The following is an 18,469-nucleotide window of genomic DNA, read 5'->3' as shown; positions in this document are numbered from 1 at the left end:
CACGTTGCTGGCAGGGACATGCATACAACCACAGCACAGCCCTAGGAAGGCACACGAAGGGGACCCACGTGCAGGGGGAACACAGCAGGGTGCTGCACGCCCTGTTTGCCAGGCATGCACTCCTCTTGCTCTAATGCCAAATCAAGCTATTATTATTATTATTATTATTATTATTGTTGTTGTTGTTGTTGTTGTTGTTATTATTATTTCCTCTGTGCATGAAAGAAGAAGAGGATGGGCACTTGTTGTCCCTTTAGCTGGCAGGCAAAGGAGAGCAACCCCTGCCCAAGATGTGCAGCGCTGCCACTTGCCCCAGTGGCACTCACAGGAGAATGGGCAGATGGTCATGCACAAACTGCAAAAAACATTCCATAGAATGATAGAATGGTTTGGGTCGGAAGGAACCTTAAATGTCATCTTGTTCCAACCCTCCTGCCATGGGCAGGGACAATTTCCACTGGCACTGGCTGCTCAAAGCCTCCTCCAACCTGGTCTGGGATAGGGCGTCCACAACTTCTCTGGGCAACCTGTTCCGGTGCTTCATCACCCTCAGAGTTAAAAATTTCTTCCCAATGTCTAATCTAAAACTCCCCTCTTTCAGCCCAAAACCATTACTCTTTGTCCTATCCTTGTACTCCCTGACACAGCTGCTCCCCAGCTTTCCTGTAGGCCCCTTTTAAGTACTGGGAGTGCTGAGGACTCCAGAACTGAATGCAGTAGTCCAGGTAAGGTCTCATGAGAGCAGAGTAGAGGTGAATAATCACCTGCCTTAGCCTGCTAGTCACAATACTTTTGATGCAGCCCAGGATGTGGATGGCTTTCTAGGCTGCAAGCACACATTGCCCGGTCATGCTGAGCTTCTCATCCACCAGCAACCCCAAGTCCTTCTCTTCAGGGCTGCTCCCTATCCATTCTGCATCCAGCTTGTATTTGTGCTTGGGATTGCCCCCACTCAGGTGCAGGACCTTGCACTTGGCCTTGTTGATCTTTATAAGTTAGCGCAGACCCACCTCTCAAGCCTGCTGAGGTCACTGGGTGGCATCCCTTCCCTCCAGTGTGTCAGCCAGCTTGGTGTCATTGGCAAACTTGCTGAGGGTGCAGTCGATCCCACCATACATGTCTGTGACAAAGATGTTAAACAACACTAACCCCTGCGGAACACCACTCATCACTGGTTTCCACTTGGACACTGAGCCATTCACCACAACTCTGAGTGTGAGGATCCTCTTAATTCCTTATCCAGTGAGCGGTCCATCCATCGAATCCATGTCTTTCCAATTTACAGACAACAATGCCATGTGGAACAGGGTCAAATGCTTTGCACCATGTCAGGTAAAAGATGTCAGTTCCTCTTCCCTTATCCGTCTACACTGTAGCCCTGTTGTAGAAGGCCACCACATTCATCAGGCATGATTTGTCCCTAGTGAAGCTATGCTGGCTGTCGCCAACCACCTCCGTATTTATAATGTGCTGCAGCAGAGTTTCCAGGAGGATCTGCTCCATGATGTTGCCAGGCACAGAGGTGAGACTGACCAGCCTGTAGTTCCTCAGGTCTTTCTTTTTTCCTTTTATAAAAATATGAGTTCTGTTTTCCCTTTTCCAGCCAGTAGGAACGTCACTGGACAATCATGGGTTCTCAAATATGATGGACAGTGGCGTAGCAGCTTCATCTGTCATTACCCTGATGCATGGTTGCATCTCATTAGGTCCATGGACTTGTGCACCTTCAGGTTCCTTAGATGGTCTTGCACCTGATCCTTTCCTTTGATATCTCAATCCCTGCCTTTGCCTTCTGCAACTTGAGCAGTGTGGCTTGAGCCCTTGCCAGTGAAGACTGAGGCAAAAACTTCACTGAATGTTTCAGCCTTCTCCATGTCCTGGGCAACCAGGTCTCCCGTTTCCTTCCGGGGAGAGCCGACCTCCTCCTTAGCGTTCCTTTTATCACTGACATACCTATAGAAGCTTTTCTTGTTGTCCTTGACATCCTTGACCAGATTTAGTTCTATCTGGGTGCTAGCTTTCCTCATCTTATCCCTAGATGCTTGAATGATTTCTCTCTATTCCTACCAGGTTACCTGCCCTTGCTTCCAGCCTCTGTAGGCCTCCTTTTTCTGTTTAAGTTCTTCCAGGAGTTCCTTGTTTACGCATACAGGCCTCCTGCCATTTTTGCCTGACTTCCTCCTTGTTGGGATGCATTACACCTGAGGAGAGAATCCTTGAATATTAACCAGTTTTCTTGGTCCGCTCTCCACTCCAGGGTTTTATCCCATAGTAGATCAAGGAGATCCCTGAAGAGGCCCAGGTCTGCTCTCCTGAAGTCTAGCGTAGCAAGTTTGCTGTGCATCCTTCTTGCTGCTTTAAGGATCTTGAACTTCACCATTTCATGGACACTGCAGCCAAGGCTTCCTTTGAGCTTCACATTGCCCACCAGTCCTTCCTTGCTGGCAGAAACAAGGTCCAGTGTAGCACCTCCTCTCATTGGCTCTTCTGTCACTGGGAGAAGGAAGTTATCATCAACACATTCCAAGAACCTTCTGGATTGCCTGTGTCCTGCTGTGTTGTTCCTACAACAGATATTGGGGTGATTGAAGTCCCCCATGAGTACCACAGCTTGTAAACATGAGGCTGTGCCTATCTGTCTATAGAGAGCTTCACCTGCTCACTTTTCCTGGTCCAGTGGCCTGTAGCAGACCCCCAGTATAATGTCACCTGTTTCTGCTCTTCCCTTAATCTTGACACACAAGCTCTTGGTCACCTCCTCATCCACCTCAAGCTGGAGCTCCAAACACTCCAACTGGTCGCTGACATAGAGGGCCACTCCCCTCCCTGTGCTTCCTAAAGAACCTGTATCCCTCCATTCCAAGATCCCAATCATAGGATCCATCCCACCATGTCTCCTGATGCCAATGAGATCATGGTCCTGCAGGTGTGCGCATGTCTCTAACTCCTCTTGTTCATTCCCCGTGTTAGGCATAGAAGCACTTAAGCTGGACCCCGATGAAGCTGACTTACTGGCTGGATGTCCTTTGTGTTTCTCTTCAGGTGCTCTCCTGCTGACCTATGTTCCTTCTTCAGGGTCTGCACAATAGATGCTGGCAATGGCATCAAAGTGGGATGGACTGAGGTTCCTCTTCCCTGGTAAATTTAGTTTAAAGCCCTTTTCACCAGGATGGAGAGCCTATGAACAAGGATGACCTTCTCCTCCTCCAACAGACGCACCCCATCAGCCCCCAGCAGACCAAGTTTCTCAAAGAGAGTCCCATGGTCTAAGTAGTCAAACACCAGGCTGCAGCGCAAGTCCTGCAGTCATTTGTTGATTTGCCAGACTCAAATGGCCCTTTCAAGCCTCATCCCTTTGACCAGAAGGACGGATGAAAAATCTACCTGAGTTCCAGAGTCCCTTACCACTGCTCGCAGGACTCTGTAATCCCTGTTGATATCCCTCACATTGCTCCTGGTTATATCACCAGTGCCCACATGAAACAACAGCAGTGGACAGGAGTCAGTCACTCCACTGAGCACGTTTCACGTCGCCCTCACAAAGTCCCAGCCATCCTGCCCATGGGCTGGGCTCACCACAGAGCTGTGGGACACTCCTTGCTTTCCAGGAAGGGCCCAAAAATACCCCTCCTGGTCTCCATCCCCACCAGCCAACCCTACAAAAACACCACCTCTGATGGTTCCAGAGACGCATACCAGCCTCGTGACAGAGCCAGCAATTGAAACATCCCAGTTTTCTGAGCAGCAGCACCACTTGCTGGACAAAAGAGGGTTCAGAGCAGTACCGTTTTCTGCTCTGCCGTGCGAGCCAGCCAGCAAACACACGATTACTACAATATTTAGCCAAAGTGGCATCTGTCACCCAGCCCTTTTTGCACCTCTGCACTGCAGCCAAACCCACGTTTGCCGTATTTCACCCCGGCGTCGGGGCTGTGCACCAGCATTATGGTACCCGTGACCCTGACAGGCATCACAACCATCCCTGACTCCTCACACAGCTAATGCAAGGGGTCCAAAAAAAAGGGGGGCAATTCGCAGCCAAGGTATCCACTGTGAAGTGGGGACCAGTGGCAGCAGGAGGCAAGGTCAGGAAAGAGGCAGGGAAGCTGCACTTTCAGAGCTGATCTCATACAGAAATAAAAAAAGCTTACATAGGGTGGAAGTTGAAACATAAATTCCACTAAAAACAGGCTCAGCTCCCGCCTTTTATAGTGGTGGAAGGAGTCTATAAATTAAGTACAGTTTTGCTATAAGTAGTAAAAGAATATATTTCATTTCTTTACAGGTTCTTGAACTCAGCATTTCAACGCCCAGCAATGACACACCTGAAAGACATGCACCCACCTGCACCACCCCCTCAGAGCCTGTCCCTGCAGAGCCACATCTCCACACTGCAAATTGTGCAGCTGTGTAACAGACCATGGCTTCCTTCGTCAGAATCGATACCCATGCTGTGCAGCTCATCCTACACACATGAACAAGTAAGAAAAGCCTGGGTGGGAATTTTAAATAAATAACGTGCTGTTTACTTGCTTGCTGCTAGGAGAAAAAAAAAAAAAAAGCATACTGAGTAAGGGAGGCTTTATCCATGATCTATCTGGCCAAGATAACCCTTTTCCTCCACTTACTTGTGTGTCTGCTTCAGAGGACTTCACGCTAGGGGTCTCGATGGGCACCCTAAGCCCATGGTCCAGGATAGCCCCCTACACTGGTGTAATTTCTTCCCAGTGCCTTGGGAAGAGCAGAACAGCCCTGGCTTGCAGCAGCTGGTGACTGTAACACGATAAAACCCCAGGCCCAGCTTGTTGGGGCCATTAGGCAGCTTTCCTCTCCGCTGCTGGGTCTCTTGGGGGCAGAGGGTGGCCCTTGGGATGCCTGGAAATATGAGGGTAAGAATAGCCCTCAGCCCCTGCTTTCCCCCTTTACCCCCAGCACACTGAGGCTTCCCATGCAAACAGCCTGGCCTTTGCTTCCCACTCACTCCAGTCTGACCCCAAATCACAGCACACAACTGCCCCAGGAGAGAGAAACAGCAACAACACAAGCTGTTCCACTGTAGGGTCTGATGTTTTTAATGGTAATGAAGGAATCAACAGGGTATATCTCATCTTTGACATACAAGTGCCATCAATGCGAAAAGAATACAATATAACGTTTTCTGTACATTTCTTACAAAATATTACATACATCTCATCCTGAAGTGGTGCTTCACACACTGCTGAGTACATGTGCTGCTAGTTTTTCCTCCTTATGTGCAGGATGTGGAGCTGACAGAAAGCTCGCAGTGGAGCCTGGGCAGATGCTTTCAGTGTAGTGGTAGATAAATACAAGGGGTGAGCACAGGGACATTTCTCCTGGGCATGCCTGGGTGCAGCTCCCAGAGTGCCAAGCTGCCACTGCATCCTCATGGCAAATGGGCAGCATCACCCTGCTGGCACTCAGAGCTTTTGGCTGCTCTCTGGTTTGATACAGGAAATGGCTTTTCCTGCTGGAGTTTGGGGTTTCCCCATGTCCAGCATCACCTCCCACTTTGCACCCCACCTCCACATGCCCAGGCTGAGCCCCAGCGAACTCACCTCCTTTTTATCCACAGCACCTTCTCAGAAAGAAGTCAACCAGGCCATATAGCAAATAAATTAAGTCCCCCCCTCCCCCCATAGCCCCCCAGCACCAATGATGCTACAGGGTGCATGTCAGTACCCATCCTGGCAGTCATTGTCATCATAGTCAGCAGCGGGTTTGTTGCGGTAAGCGCCTGGACGCCTCTTGCGGCTCCCGCTCTCCAAGCTCTGCGGTGAACTGTTGTCCCCATGGCTGCTAGACTCACGGGTGGCATCCTCCTGGGAATGGCTCTTCTCATTGTCATCATCATCATCCTCCTGGGACTCACTGTTGTTGCTCTCCATGGACCTACTGTCCTCACCTGTATGGTCCTCTTGGCTGCCATCATCCTCTGGGGATGCATTCTGGCTCTCGGCTGATGTGCTTGGCATGTCCCCGTCAGAGTCAGAGTCATTCCCATCCTCCTTTGACTCCTCCACAGTGTCCTCCATGGACTGGCTCTGGTCACCATCATCTTCCCCAGACTTGCTCTGTTTGCCCTCATCTTCCCCAGACTCACTCTCAGGCATGGATGGTGCACTGCTGTCTTTGGCAGATTCCTGGTCCTCTTGCCCTTCCTGGGACTGGCTCTCACTGCGTTCACTCGATGTGCTCACCACCTCCTGAGACATGTCCTCTGGGGACTCCCTCAGCTCTTCATCCGACTGCTCAGTGGTACCCTCCCCAGACTTACTGCCCTCACTCTCCCCAGAGCGGCTGTCCTCCCCATCCCTGTCCTCCCTAGAGCGGCTGGTGCTGTTTTCCTCTGACTGGCTGGTGATGGGCTCTTCTGACTGACTGTTTTCCTCTGACTGGCTGGTGATGGGCTCTTCTGACTGACTGTTGTCCTCTGTGGATGAGCTGTCTTCTCCCGAGTCAGCATCCACTACCTCTGGGGACCTTTTGTCACCCTCCTCCCAGTGGTGGGAGTCAGCATGCCAGAGAGTTTCCCAGCTGCTCCCCGGGCCATGAGGCCCAGCACGGTGCCTCTTATAACTGCTGCTTGGGTCATCGAAGACAGAGGGGTCATCTCCCTGCATGCCTTCATCGTTGAAGGTGTAGCTTTCCTCATCCTCCTCCTGGCTGCTGCTGCTGCCCCCTCCTCGCCTGTACGTCCTCTCATACCAGCTGCCAAGGTGGGTCCTGTATGGCCGGTGGTCCGCCCCAGTGCTCTCGCTGCTGCTGCTGCTGCTGCTGTCACCATGCCCTCTGCCAGCCCCGGCATCCCCATGGCCAGGGTCATGGTCATGCTCGCCTGCCCCATCAGCACCAGCCACATAAGTAGGACCTTCGCTGCCCTCCTCCTCCCTGTTCTCTTCAAAGGTGTCATCTCCACTTTCATCCTCCTCATCCAGCAGTCCACCGGCATGGAAGGGAATCCCTTTGCCTCCAGCGCCGTGGTGCTTTCCGTTGTCACCATCATCAGCATCGTGTGCATCCTCATCCTATGGAGGTGACAAATGGAGAAAACTGCAAAGGTTTGCAGGTCACAGGCTCTATCAGCCCTGCTCACAGTGCAGGCCAAGCACTATCCTGACCAACACCAGATCTATTCAGAGTGCTTTCTTGGCACAGCAAAATACCCATCTCTGCTCACTCACCAGGAATCCAAGGCTGTTCCCATCCTGGGCATTTGTGTCCTCACGCTCCACCCAGTTCTTTTGCTGAGCCTCCTGAGTTCTGCCTCCCTCATCATGGCTGCGGAGCTCACCCAGCTCCTTGCCCACAGTGTTCCCACCTGCCAGGTCCCCAGCAAGGGCGTTGTCTGCCCTCTCCACTTTGGAAGGAGGGTGTCTGCCATCTCCACCACCCAGCTCATTGATGTCGTCTTCGTTTACTGTGTGCTGGAAGCCAAACATGACATGGTAGATCAGTTAATTAAATGCCACTGCAAGTTTACTGCTGCTGCTGTAGAACAATATGTTGCTCCTAAGCCATGCAGGTGCTCAAGCCTCTTGTTGCTTGCACCGCAGCCTTTCAGTTATTTCTGCTGATGCAAGAAAATAAGCAGGCACCAGCAAAAAAAAGCAACCCAGAAAAACCCAAATTATGGCAGTTCAGAACACAGAAACTCCCTTTTCCAGGACCAGTGCAGTGCAACACATGAGGCAAATTGTGAACATGTGAAGGGAGGCAAAGCAAAATGAGCTGAAATCAACCCAGCTCAAAGAGACTGAGTAGTAGGGCAAAGCTCAAAGACCTCAGAAGCAGTAGCTCTTCCCCCAGGGATCCAGTCCAAGGATGCCTGCCCACAGCTGACCCCCCCATCACAGACTCGCTCCCAGGGTACCAGAGCAGCCCCCCAGCTTACCTCCTGCCAGGCGCTGAGGTGGGGGTGGGCAGGCTCGTGGCTGGGCACCTAAGCACATCCAGGAGACATCTAATCAGTGACTGGCAGATGAGCGGCATGCCTCTGCTGGGCAAACTGCCAGGGTTTGGGATTCAAGTACCTGTACCGTAGGTACTTACAGGGTGAGCGCAGGCTACGGTCCAGAGAAGCAGCACCAGCAATGCAGCTCTCATGTTGGTTGCGGTCTCTTTGGCTGCAATAGGAAGCAAAGTATTTGCACACTAGAGTAAACCACTTGCACGTGCCTTATAAAGCCCTTCTGACCAACACAGCCTTGTTGTCCAGTACACAGTGCCCGAACTAGCATGTCATCAAACAAGTCAAAGATATGTCCTTGTGCCACCTCCTGGAATCTCCTGTGCAGGATCTTCCCTTTTGTTCAAGATTTGAAACACTTGGCCATGTACTTGCATATTTTTTTTGTCTGAGCATAACTTAAGAGTGGGAAAGCTCCTAATTCCCAATTCCCATGGTGATGTCACATGCCACCCAACCAAGCTTAATGGCCGCAATGAGAGCTGGTGTCAGAGATCGGCAGCACCATGAGATCACAGGCTGTAGAGCTGCACCTCCCACCTGGCATTGTCTCCCATGGCCTTGCCAGCCTCCTGCTACCTCAAAGCAGAACACCCTGGTAAGATAACCCTGCAAAGAACCACATCCCCTCTGGCCTCTGAATCAGTCCGGCACCCTAGGGAAATTACCTCAAGAGCAGCAGCCCTCTACCAACTCCAGCAGTAGTCGCTGCAGAAAGCAACAGCAACACTTCAACCAGGGTGGAAGCAATGCCATCGGCTCCACTGGCAGCAACAGCACTGCTGCCTGCATAGGCAAGCAAAGCACCAGGAAGCTTTCCTCCATCTCTCCTCTCATTTTCCAAGAACCTTAAGCGAGCAGCTGAGGACCACATCCCCACAAGGGCACACTTACCGTGCTACACATCACCCTGCACTCAAAACACTCTTGAGCAAAGAGCCACGCTCCTTATTTCTTCCCTTATGAAGTGGCACCTACCTCCCAGCTTGAAAGTCTTTCTTGCTTTTGACCAAACTCACAAGGAAACCTACAGCCCCTCTCCGTAGATGTTACTGTTTTCAATCAGGGTAATGCCAAAGCAACCCAAAGAAACCAAAACCTTTACCTCGAGGCGTGATGCAAGTCGCTGTCTCCTCCAGCGCCCAGGACGGGGCGAGCTAACTGCTTGTAGTGGGATGCCCTGTGTCATGTGCCCTGGAGTGTCCGTGTGGGCATTTAACTGCTGGCCGGTGCCAGCCCCAGGCCAGAGGCAGCCAATGGCACTGGCGGGCAGCACCGCTGCACGCGGAGGTGTCACCGGGAACCATCCTCCCACACTTCCTTCAGCCTCCACTGGGACGCCAGCCCTAAAAAAGCTTCTTGTGGTTGCAGGATGACGAGACGGGCTGGCAGTTAATGACTGACTGCACCTGGCTCTGTGTTTTGACTGCTAAATTTATTTCCTTCACACACTTTCCGCCATGACACACACAAACAACAACGTCGCCCACACCGAGCACCAGACCACGTCCCAGAGACAGCACCCTCCTAACACGTGCACCTGGAAGTGGCGTTTGCCCTGTGCTGTGGGCCAGGAGGCCAAAACCCGCATGGGACTGCTCCCCTGACAGAACTCAGCCTTCACCTCTGCCTCGGAGCAGGAACACAAACCACTGTGCTGTAAGGAGAGGACGTGCCTATTTTTGTGACCACCTATGCATACACGCACTCGTGCAAGTGCAAAAGGAACTACTAAATGGAAGTGTGCAGGGAGGATCCCATCTCCCCCCAGTAGAGAGACCACAGCACCCCCTGCACTCCTTCCAGCTGCTGGCCAGGGGACAAAACTTCTGCTCTGGAAAACACAGACAACAATATACACACATGTGCAAAGGCACAAATATGCACAGACATGTACGTGCAATTCTGTATTTGAATACTTATACACGCATCACACATACTCCAAGATTTCTTGGTGTGACATGGATTATCTACTCCAAACATCATGGTATGCCAGCAGCACACGTCACCTTACTCACTCACGGGTGAGAGGGACTTTCCAAACCTCCGCATACACACACATGCACACAACTAGGCACGCTGTGACTGCACCTCTCTGCCCATTCAGTTTAGGACAGGAGCTGCCATACACCTACTGTGATCCTTCCCTTCTGCCCCTTGCCCTGCCCCATCCTGGGTGGAAGACAACTTCCTTGCCTGTATTTGGCTGTTGCTAAATCCTCCATGCCACAACACCCCATCTCTGCTAATAAAAACACACCACAAGGGCAAATAGGTTGCTTTCAAGTAGGCGGTATGTCCCTGCTCTGCATGCTGGTGTCTCCCCATGGCCAAGCCACAAATGATGGGCACAGCCACAGGGTGGCATGACCAGGAGCAGAGTGGCTATGGACCTTTTATTGGGTGGGGGTGTAAATGATGGCATTCATGCTCTGCAAGCAGTGTTTGCACATACTCCACAGATGAGAGGAGGTGTTTCTGCTGCCCTGAGTAGAAGAAAAATGCCTTGAGACAGTCAGTAACTGGTGGGTGCAGCCCTGCACCAAGGAGCTGCTGTGGCAGGGAAAGTGTGTGAAACATGGCTTGCCTTCAGCAGCAAGCGGTTCATGGCCTGCCCTGCTGTAAAACCCCAGCAAACCACTGTCACCTGCACTGTCACTGGCTTTTTGATGTGTGCCCAGGTGGCACAGCAAGAGCTATAGGTTTACAGGGATTCACAGGAGGCACGAGCCCTGCAAAACAAGCGACTTAAGGAAACTTGAGCAGGGCCGGGACTGAGCCAGGCTTCTGTACACTGCAGTTTATCTGAATTTGCCTGAAATGTATCATCCACAGACAACAGCATCCAGAAAGTGTCTCCTGTGCTGTGACACTACCTTGGCATCACAGAGCCTCTTGCGAAACCAAACATGCCACTCGGCTTAATTTCATCCTCCAAAATCTCCTGCCTTCTTTCCCCATCATTACGAGCTAGGGGACCGTGTGTGTCTGCCCTGCATGGGCTGTGCGATGACCACACAGGTGTCAAGAGCATATTTGGTCTCCTTCCTCCTCCCCACCCCAGTACTTGGAGGCCCCAGTGCCGCCCCAGTCCCACTGCTCTCCCCACAGCCCTCAAAACAGGCACCATCAAGTCACTTTCTTCCATGGATGCACAGACCTTCGGCAGATGTTTTCCCTGTTCTTCCCTACCCAACTCCTGCTGTAGATACCGTGGGACGTGTTTTCCTCTTGACCTGCAACAAAATTATAACCCTGTCCCCAGTTAGATATGAGTTCACACTGCCAACCTTTTTTAGGCACCTCCAACAATTACCATTGAGGGTTTTTTTACATCAAACCTGCATTTAACTCAGCCCCCAAAGACCTAGTGCTGCTTCACATCCAAGCACTGCAGTCTGAGAAGGGGATAAACACCAAGCTCTGTGTACCTGGCCTTTTTATAACAGAGGTTACTTGCTACCCCACCAGTCACCTGCCCCCAAGGTTACCTTGCTCTCCTTGGGCAGCCCGAAACACCCATGGCACCAGCAAACCCAGCAGCACTCACTGCCAGGACCCTGACCTGACCTCGGTCCCCTGCAGCTTCCAGTAACCCTGGGTTGAAAGAACAAGATCTTTCTCCCAAATATCTTCCAGAGAGCATCCCACAGCATAAACTAGGCTGCCCAGGAAGCTCTGCCTTTGTTTTTCAAGGAAAAGAAATCCCAACACATTGCAACCTTGTGATAAGTCTTTAAAGAAAAAATAATAATAATAGATTTAGAATTATTTTTGTTACACCAGAAGTGAGAAATGGACTTGAGGGGAAGCAGGTGTCTAACTGGCTGTCTGACTGGCATTTTAAATGCCACCATGTTTCCCCAAGTCCCTTTAGAAAGCACATCCTCCTATCCTGATCACTTGGTCCCTGGCAACGGGCAGGATAGGAAGCAGTGGGACAAGGGAGACAGCAGACACCTGGCCATGATGCTAAAGCTGGCACCCTTAGGTTATCCAGGAGGAGGTAATTCAGTTAGAGATGAAAGGACTGGCACGGCTGGTAAAAACATGCAGAATATCACTTTTCTATTTGACAAGCTGTGCCGCGTGGTGTTCATGAGGACAGAGAAAAGATATGAGAGCAGACAGAAGGATTAGAGACACCAAATCCAAGATACAAATTGGCACTGTAGAGAACAAGGTGACAGTGGAGGCACACAGAAACTGCTCTCCTCCTACAACTGAAACATCTCAGCATTGTAAGCTCAAGAAATTACATTTTTTGAGAGTTCCCTGTTTTTACCATTCCAAGGTAGTTTCACATTTACATTGCCAGTGCACTTCTTCCAGACTATACCTATTGGTTTTGACAGCAACATCATAAGGAATGAACCTAAGCAGAAGAAACCAGGATAAAAGCAAGACTCAAGGCACATATCCCTCACCCTTTTTTAAATGTACAATGTCAGCTCCCACCTTATATGCTCAAATCTAAATCCCTTCACCAAGGACTTACTGGTGCTAAGCTGCAGTGCTGCCTTTTCCACTGGGAACAGGCAGGAAAAACCTTATCTACTAAATAATTTTTACCCCAATGCGTGCCACCTTAGCACCAGGAATTACTCAGTGCCCAATCCCAAAGGAATTGTTCCCAAACCGCTCCTCTGAAAAAGGGTGCTCAGTCTTGCTCAGCTAAGGTCCCATGTTGCTACCTGATGTGCAGGTGGATGGACTGCAGCGGGCAGCTGCAGCTGCATGGAAGGGAAGTAGCCTGGCTTGGCTCCTCTGCACCTGCAAGGGATCTAAACAAAGGCTTCATGCCTGTTCCCTGAAGTCTGAGTGAATATTGCCCGTTTAGTAGCAGTAATGTGACACATAATGCAGCAGCTAATGATAACATTTTAGATTTTTGAAGAACAGCACTGATATTTCAGCTCTTCCTGGCAGCAAGCCACAAAGTTATGAATGCTGTAATATATGGTAGATGGAAGTTACCATCATGGCTTTTTCATAGTGTGGAGGCATGCATAAGTTTTGTATGTGCTAAGGCTTTATAATCTGCTAGTTCTTCTCACTGAAAAAAAGCAAATCATAGGAGCCTGAGTCCTGGAGCCTTGAATTACAGATACACACAGTGCCCTCCTAAAGTTAGACCACTGCACAAGACCAACAGCCCTCTCTCCTTTCACCTTGACAGGACAGGGTCAGGATCATTAACCTACCTTAACTGCCCTAGGCGTGTACCATAGAGTTTCCTTTACAACCTTAGAAAAAAAGCATTTTTTTAAGGCACCAATAATTTGCCCTATTTCAGGTACCTATTTCAGACTAAAATGCATTGCAGACTGCTTGAAATCTCCATGACACTGCTGAAGGAAGGTGACCAGCGTTCTGATATTTACCTACCAACAAGACACACCATGCTCTTTCCCAACACATTTGCAAGGCAAATTCCCAAAACCCATCTCCCCATCTCCCACACTAGCCCCACGCTCACTTCACTTCTATTTCCAATATCATTTTACCACCTTCCTCTGAGCAACTGGCTCCAGGCTGTCCACGAATGTTTTCCCCCAGAAGAAAATGCCACGCAGAGAGGCACTTGTCAAAACTATACCTGCGAGCCCGCCCCCATCTCCCCTGGAAGCTGCAGGCAGATGGGCTGGGCTCCATGCAGAAAACGTTGATTATATCTCAAAATTGAGAACGATTAGAGTAATGATGTGATTACTTTTTCCATAGGCAAGATGGCTTGCGTAACGGGTGCCAGCTCCATTTGTTTTATGTGAGCCAAAAATGCTAGTTGTGAATTACTGGGTATGCTCCTAATGCCAGCTCCTGGCTTTCAAGCACGCTCAACTATCACATGCAAAAGCCCCTCACCAAATGCCTGCAGCATCTAGAAAGTACAAAAGAAGGCTCCTCAGCCCCTTGCACCTAAATTTTTGGGGGGACAGGGTGAGGCTCGCTCCTCTGCAGCACCCATCTCTCCTTGTCACTGTCACCATGCACACAGCTCCAGCCTCTTTGGGGCAGGCAAGCAGCAAACCCAGTACATAGTCTTCATAGTGTGTTTGAACAAGGGCTCGCAGGTGTTATATCTGCTCTGCACTACTTTGCGGTTTGTGTTTCTACTTCTTGCAGGAGCAAAATGCATGGAGCAATAATTCATATTTGCATCATGTCCATTGCACCTGGAAGTCACGGCTGGGCAATTATCTTGTGCCATTGGTGTCAGATGTGTGTGACCAGATTATCAGGTCCTGAGATCCCATATTCATCAGCTAACTTGACTAATTTGAAACCATGACTTCATCGGCTGTGGAGCAGTCTGTCTGGCCACCGTCAGACCTAACACACCTTCCTACGCAGAGGCATTGCTGCAGCCTGCTGCCCTTGGGCAAAGTCAAGGAAGGGACAGACAACTGGCTTTGCCTCCTGTCGGGGGCCGGTGCTGCGACCTCTGGCACGGGCACCAGGCAGCCCCGGTGTGGCTGTGCTGTTGATAACTTACAGTAGTAATCATAATGACAGCAATGGGTAATTTACAGCTCGCAAAAATTTCATCTCAAATACAATATCTTCTACAATTATTCCCTGTTCAGAAGTCAGTCCCTTTGGAGTTCAGAGCAATTAATATTTGCCAATCGCAAGCTTGAAATGGAAAGATGCCTTAATGTGAGAAGCCCTCTCCAGTTATCTCCCTGCAGTCGCCTCTGCTCCAACTGGAATTGCAGAGATTTGTTCCAGACGGGCAAAGCAGCGTGACGTCAGTGCTCTCAGGATCACAGCAAAAAGCTAGGGACGGCTTTGCCCTCACATCAGCCGGCAGCATGGGGTGACCTGCTCCCAGTTGCAGGTTTAAATATGTCCAGGTTCACTGTGCGTGCCCACCAGATGTGTCTAAGCATTTCCGTGCCCTGATTTCTTGGGGCAGGGGGGGCAGGGGAAAACCATCAGAAGGAAATGATTGATGTAGATGATTGTATGAAACAGGGACTGCAAGAGCACAAAAAAAAGTGATGTAGAGGCACATGCCACACAGAGCAGGCAGAAAGTTCAGGACAGGCTTGGCAACTCAAAGGATGAAGACATCTGTATGGAGAGCCAAACCTTCCTCCTGGAGAGCAGTCAGCACTCCTCTGGTTCCTTTACTGTCATTATGGCTCACTTGGTCTAAATTTATCAATGCTAAGTATAGCTGGACAGGAAACATTACCACAGTTCCCTGGGACTTTGAAAAAGTTGGAAAGATGCTGTGAATGCAGCCCTGAGCAAGAAACCAGCAGCAATTTGGCTTGTATTTCCAAAGGACAGAAGCCAGTTTTCAAAAGCTTGTGGTGTTTTTTCCACTATGAGCTTCTTCCTGCAGATGCGCTGAGCAACTGTGAGCTGGGGCAGCCCAGCTTTCCACTATCCATTTGGGTGCTCAGATCAGCTCCGTGCGAGAATGGAGAAAGACAGTGCCTATACTGGCCAACTGTGCAAGTGGAAATCCTGCTTCATAGTCAAAGCATCATCTGTTGTGACAAAGTCTGCATGCTCCTTGGAGATACATCCCATGCAAGGCTCTGTCAGAAAGAGGTCTACCTGATCCTCAGTCTGGCTTGGGATCATAAATCATATCCCCAAGTTTTTCCAGTTTGCAATGAGCTAAGTCCCTGAAATACTTCAGCTGATATGCTCTCCCCTAATGCTGTCAACATGCCTTTCCTTATCCTTACTCCCTTTTCTTTATTTTGACTTCAAAACGTTAATGACATTAAAAAACTACAACAAAACCAAAAAAAACAGGGAAGTCTCAACAACTACATCCACAGAAAACAGCAGCAGTACAGAAGATATTAACTTTGTGGGACAGCAGAAGTGCTTTCCAGGAATCAATGCAGCCTGTTTCTTTATAAGCAAATTTCCTCCGGAGCATACAAAGTAATTAAAACCTTATTGTTCATAACCCAGACCAAACCAACTGGAGGACCACATCACACATTGGGCAAGTTTCTCTTTGAGCTGAACTCATCTGGCACAGTGCCTGTGTCACACAGCTGAACTGCTCGTCCCACAGCAGGGAAGGGAGTCAAACCTTGCAGGAAAAGATACTCAAAGCAGATGAGGTAGGAGAATAGACACTCCAAAGTTGCCTGTTTCCTCACAGTACAAAAGAGGGAGGGGGAAGAAGAAGGAGATTTCCAGATGTGTCCTTGCTTACCCATGAACAGCCCAGGCAGGCATAAAGTCTACAGCTTCACAAGAGCTAAGGAGTCCTGTGTCTGCCCTTGGTCCCTTGCTGGGCAGAGAGATGCAGTGTCTCTTCTGTTTGATTCATCAGAAGCAGATGTAATTCCAATGCCAAAATGCTCAGAAAACCCATTAGAGTACATTATTATTTAAAAGCACAGGTTTTAGAAAATTCTCTACACTTAGTTAGTAATCTAACTCTTTATTTAACTGTTATTACATGAGGGCTGCAGTCACATTTTCATAGCAATTTTCCATGTTGTATAAGGGCCTATATAATAAAAATCCTATAGAAGTTGTCTACATTATACTGGAATCTACATGCTTATGCTAAACAGCTTTCAGTAGGAAACAGGTATTAAATCAGATGAGATGTTTCTTGCTTTTCCTTAGTTCTGAGAAGAGTGTGCAAATACCATGGGAAGACTATATAAATACAAGGGGGAGAGGTGATGTCTTGAATGCCACAGAGACAAAGGAAAACCTGGAATGATTAATTGGAAATACTTCTCCTGAAAACAACTTGTAGTATTGTATGCGACAAACTCATACGAGGTTTCAACCAGCAGCCAAAGGTGTGCATTCCCCAGGGCGGCTGTGCATAGCACACTGCCAGGGCACTGAGAGGCAGGCCAGGAGTATCCCCCTAGCATCTGACAGCAGCCACCCAGGATCCTCAGACAGGAAACTGAATTTGTGCTCTACATTCACATGAATGGCAATAGGCTTTGAGTCTCACTGCTTTTAAGACCCGGGTTCAGAAGATCTGTTTATTCACCCCAGGAATCAGTTTATCTAATTCAGATGTTGGTTATAGTGCTGGAACAATGGTTCACTTGTCAACGTGATTACTTTAACATGCTTTCTCATTTTATCTATTCATGGATAAAGCTTATTTTCCCTCTAGTTGTTCTTTGTAAATCTCTACCAATCAACTTAAATGAGCGTGCCATAAATGACAGACTGGGGTCTTACACAACAGACTCATTCTGCTGGACAAGTATACCCACACTGTTAAACTTCCAGGTGAATTCAATGGTTCACCTTAAAGGATTTACATACGTGTGATTGCATGTGCTAACCACAACCTTTTGATTGGGGCTATTTCCTTTTCACTACTCACACTGGAAACCAATGCTTGTTTCTGCGTGCTAAATGCACACAAGAATATTGCACAGGAGAATTGCACACAAGCAGAAATCTTTAGGGAAAAAAGTCTCATAAGAAATAAATTCTGGGCAAGCAATTACCCTCGTGCACAGGATTCTCACTTTTTCATAACCAGTCACAAAGACATGCAGACATTTGATGACTAAGCATGGAGAACTGATGAAAACAAATGCAGGGAAGCTGCTGGCTGGGAAAGCAGAATTAAGAACCGCTGCCTGTGCCCAACCTGCACTTGTGGCTCCTGCTGTCCCACAGCTGTAGCAGGTACACAAGACTCCCCTACAATTTATTTTTTAGTAACTTCGGGGCTCAAGTAATTGACAAAAGGTTTCCTGAGGGTTTCTAGTACTTGTGACTCTTGAAACATCTGCAAGATCCAGCACTACCTGCTTTCTCAAGTCATGCATGGTAACCATAATGTGCCAGTGCTGCTGGAGCAGCCTGTTCTGCCCAGATGTAATTACATAGTACACTTTGTGGTTTTCTATGAGGAAGTGGCATCAACACCTCTGTCTTCCGTCAGGCACCTCTCCAGAAGCAGCCCAAATGGAAATGCAGTGCCATGAAAGGACTTCCTCTGTCTGCCCAACTGGAGGAGGATTCTTGGAAGCATGACCCCCAGCTTACACATCTGGTCATCTTCTGCCTTCAACAGGCTCCAGGCGCTCCTTGCTGAAGAAATCAGGCCAGAATCACAAAAACCAATCCATTTCATTTGTACTCTTCTCAGCCTTGTGGATTTAGTGCTTCACTGCCTGGCCCACATTCAAATCTTGCCCATGCCCACAACCACCATCTCTTTATATTACTAAAGTGCTCTAGCTCCAGCAGGTAAGCTCAAATCTTTCCATTGCCTCCAATGCCTATTCACACAACTGAAAAACAAATTGAATAAAGGGAGATTTTGGTTTAACTGGCTCCTAACTGATTTTTTCCCCAAAATGAAGCTCATATAAACTGGCGAAGCATTAATGCAAACAATGTTCTTTTAACAGGCATCATCCAAAATAACTTTCCTACGGGGACTTGTAAGAAAACTAATTTCCTAGGGTAGATCCACCTGCAAACCCAGCCCATGCCGACCGTGTGCTG

At 49.1% G+C, this 18,469-nt stretch overlaps 3 protein-coding genes across 3 annotated transcripts in view; all 3 read right to left on the bottom strand.

Annotated features, from left to right (window-relative positions):
* IBSP (integrin binding sialoprotein) overlaps nucleotides 1–18,469 on the bottom strand; it is a 55,992-nt gene that overhangs the window by 11,044 nt on the left and 26,479 nt on the right. The window lies entirely within an intron of this gene.
* Nucleotides 5,067–8,145, bottom strand: LOC138719866 (dentin matrix acidic phosphoprotein 1-like). The gene is made up of 4 exons (XM_069855400.1): nucleotides 8,071–8,145; nucleotides 7,913–7,960; nucleotides 7,203–7,445; nucleotides 5,067–7,046 (listed from the first exon to the last, which is right to left on the bottom strand). The coding sequence occupies exons 1-4, from the start codon at nucleotides 8,122–8,124 to the stop codon at nucleotides 5,694–5,696; spliced, it is 1,698 nt and encodes a 565-aa protein (XP_069711501.1). The 5' UTR covers nucleotides 8,125–8,145; the 3' UTR covers nucleotides 5,067–5,693.
* Nucleotides 9,015–18,469, bottom strand: part of LOC138719667 (uncharacterized) — an 18,836-nt gene continuing 9,381 nt past the window's right edge. The window contains 3 exon segments of the mRNA XM_069854972.1: nucleotides 9,015–9,401; nucleotides 9,403–9,531; nucleotides 9,533–9,679. Coding sequence (XP_069711073.1) covers nucleotides 9,015–9,401; nucleotides 9,403–9,531; nucleotides 9,533–9,679 — 663 coding nt within the window.

This window comes from Phaenicophaeus curvirostris, chromosome 4, assembly GCF_032191515.1.
Source record: "Phaenicophaeus curvirostris isolate KB17595 chromosome 4, BPBGC_Pcur_1.0, whole genome shotgun sequence".
In the NCBI taxonomy this organism is placed as follows: Eukaryota; Metazoa; Chordata; class Aves; order Cuculiformes; family Cuculidae; genus Phaenicophaeus; species Phaenicophaeus curvirostris.
This window is presented reverse-complemented; position numbering and strand designations above follow the sequence as displayed.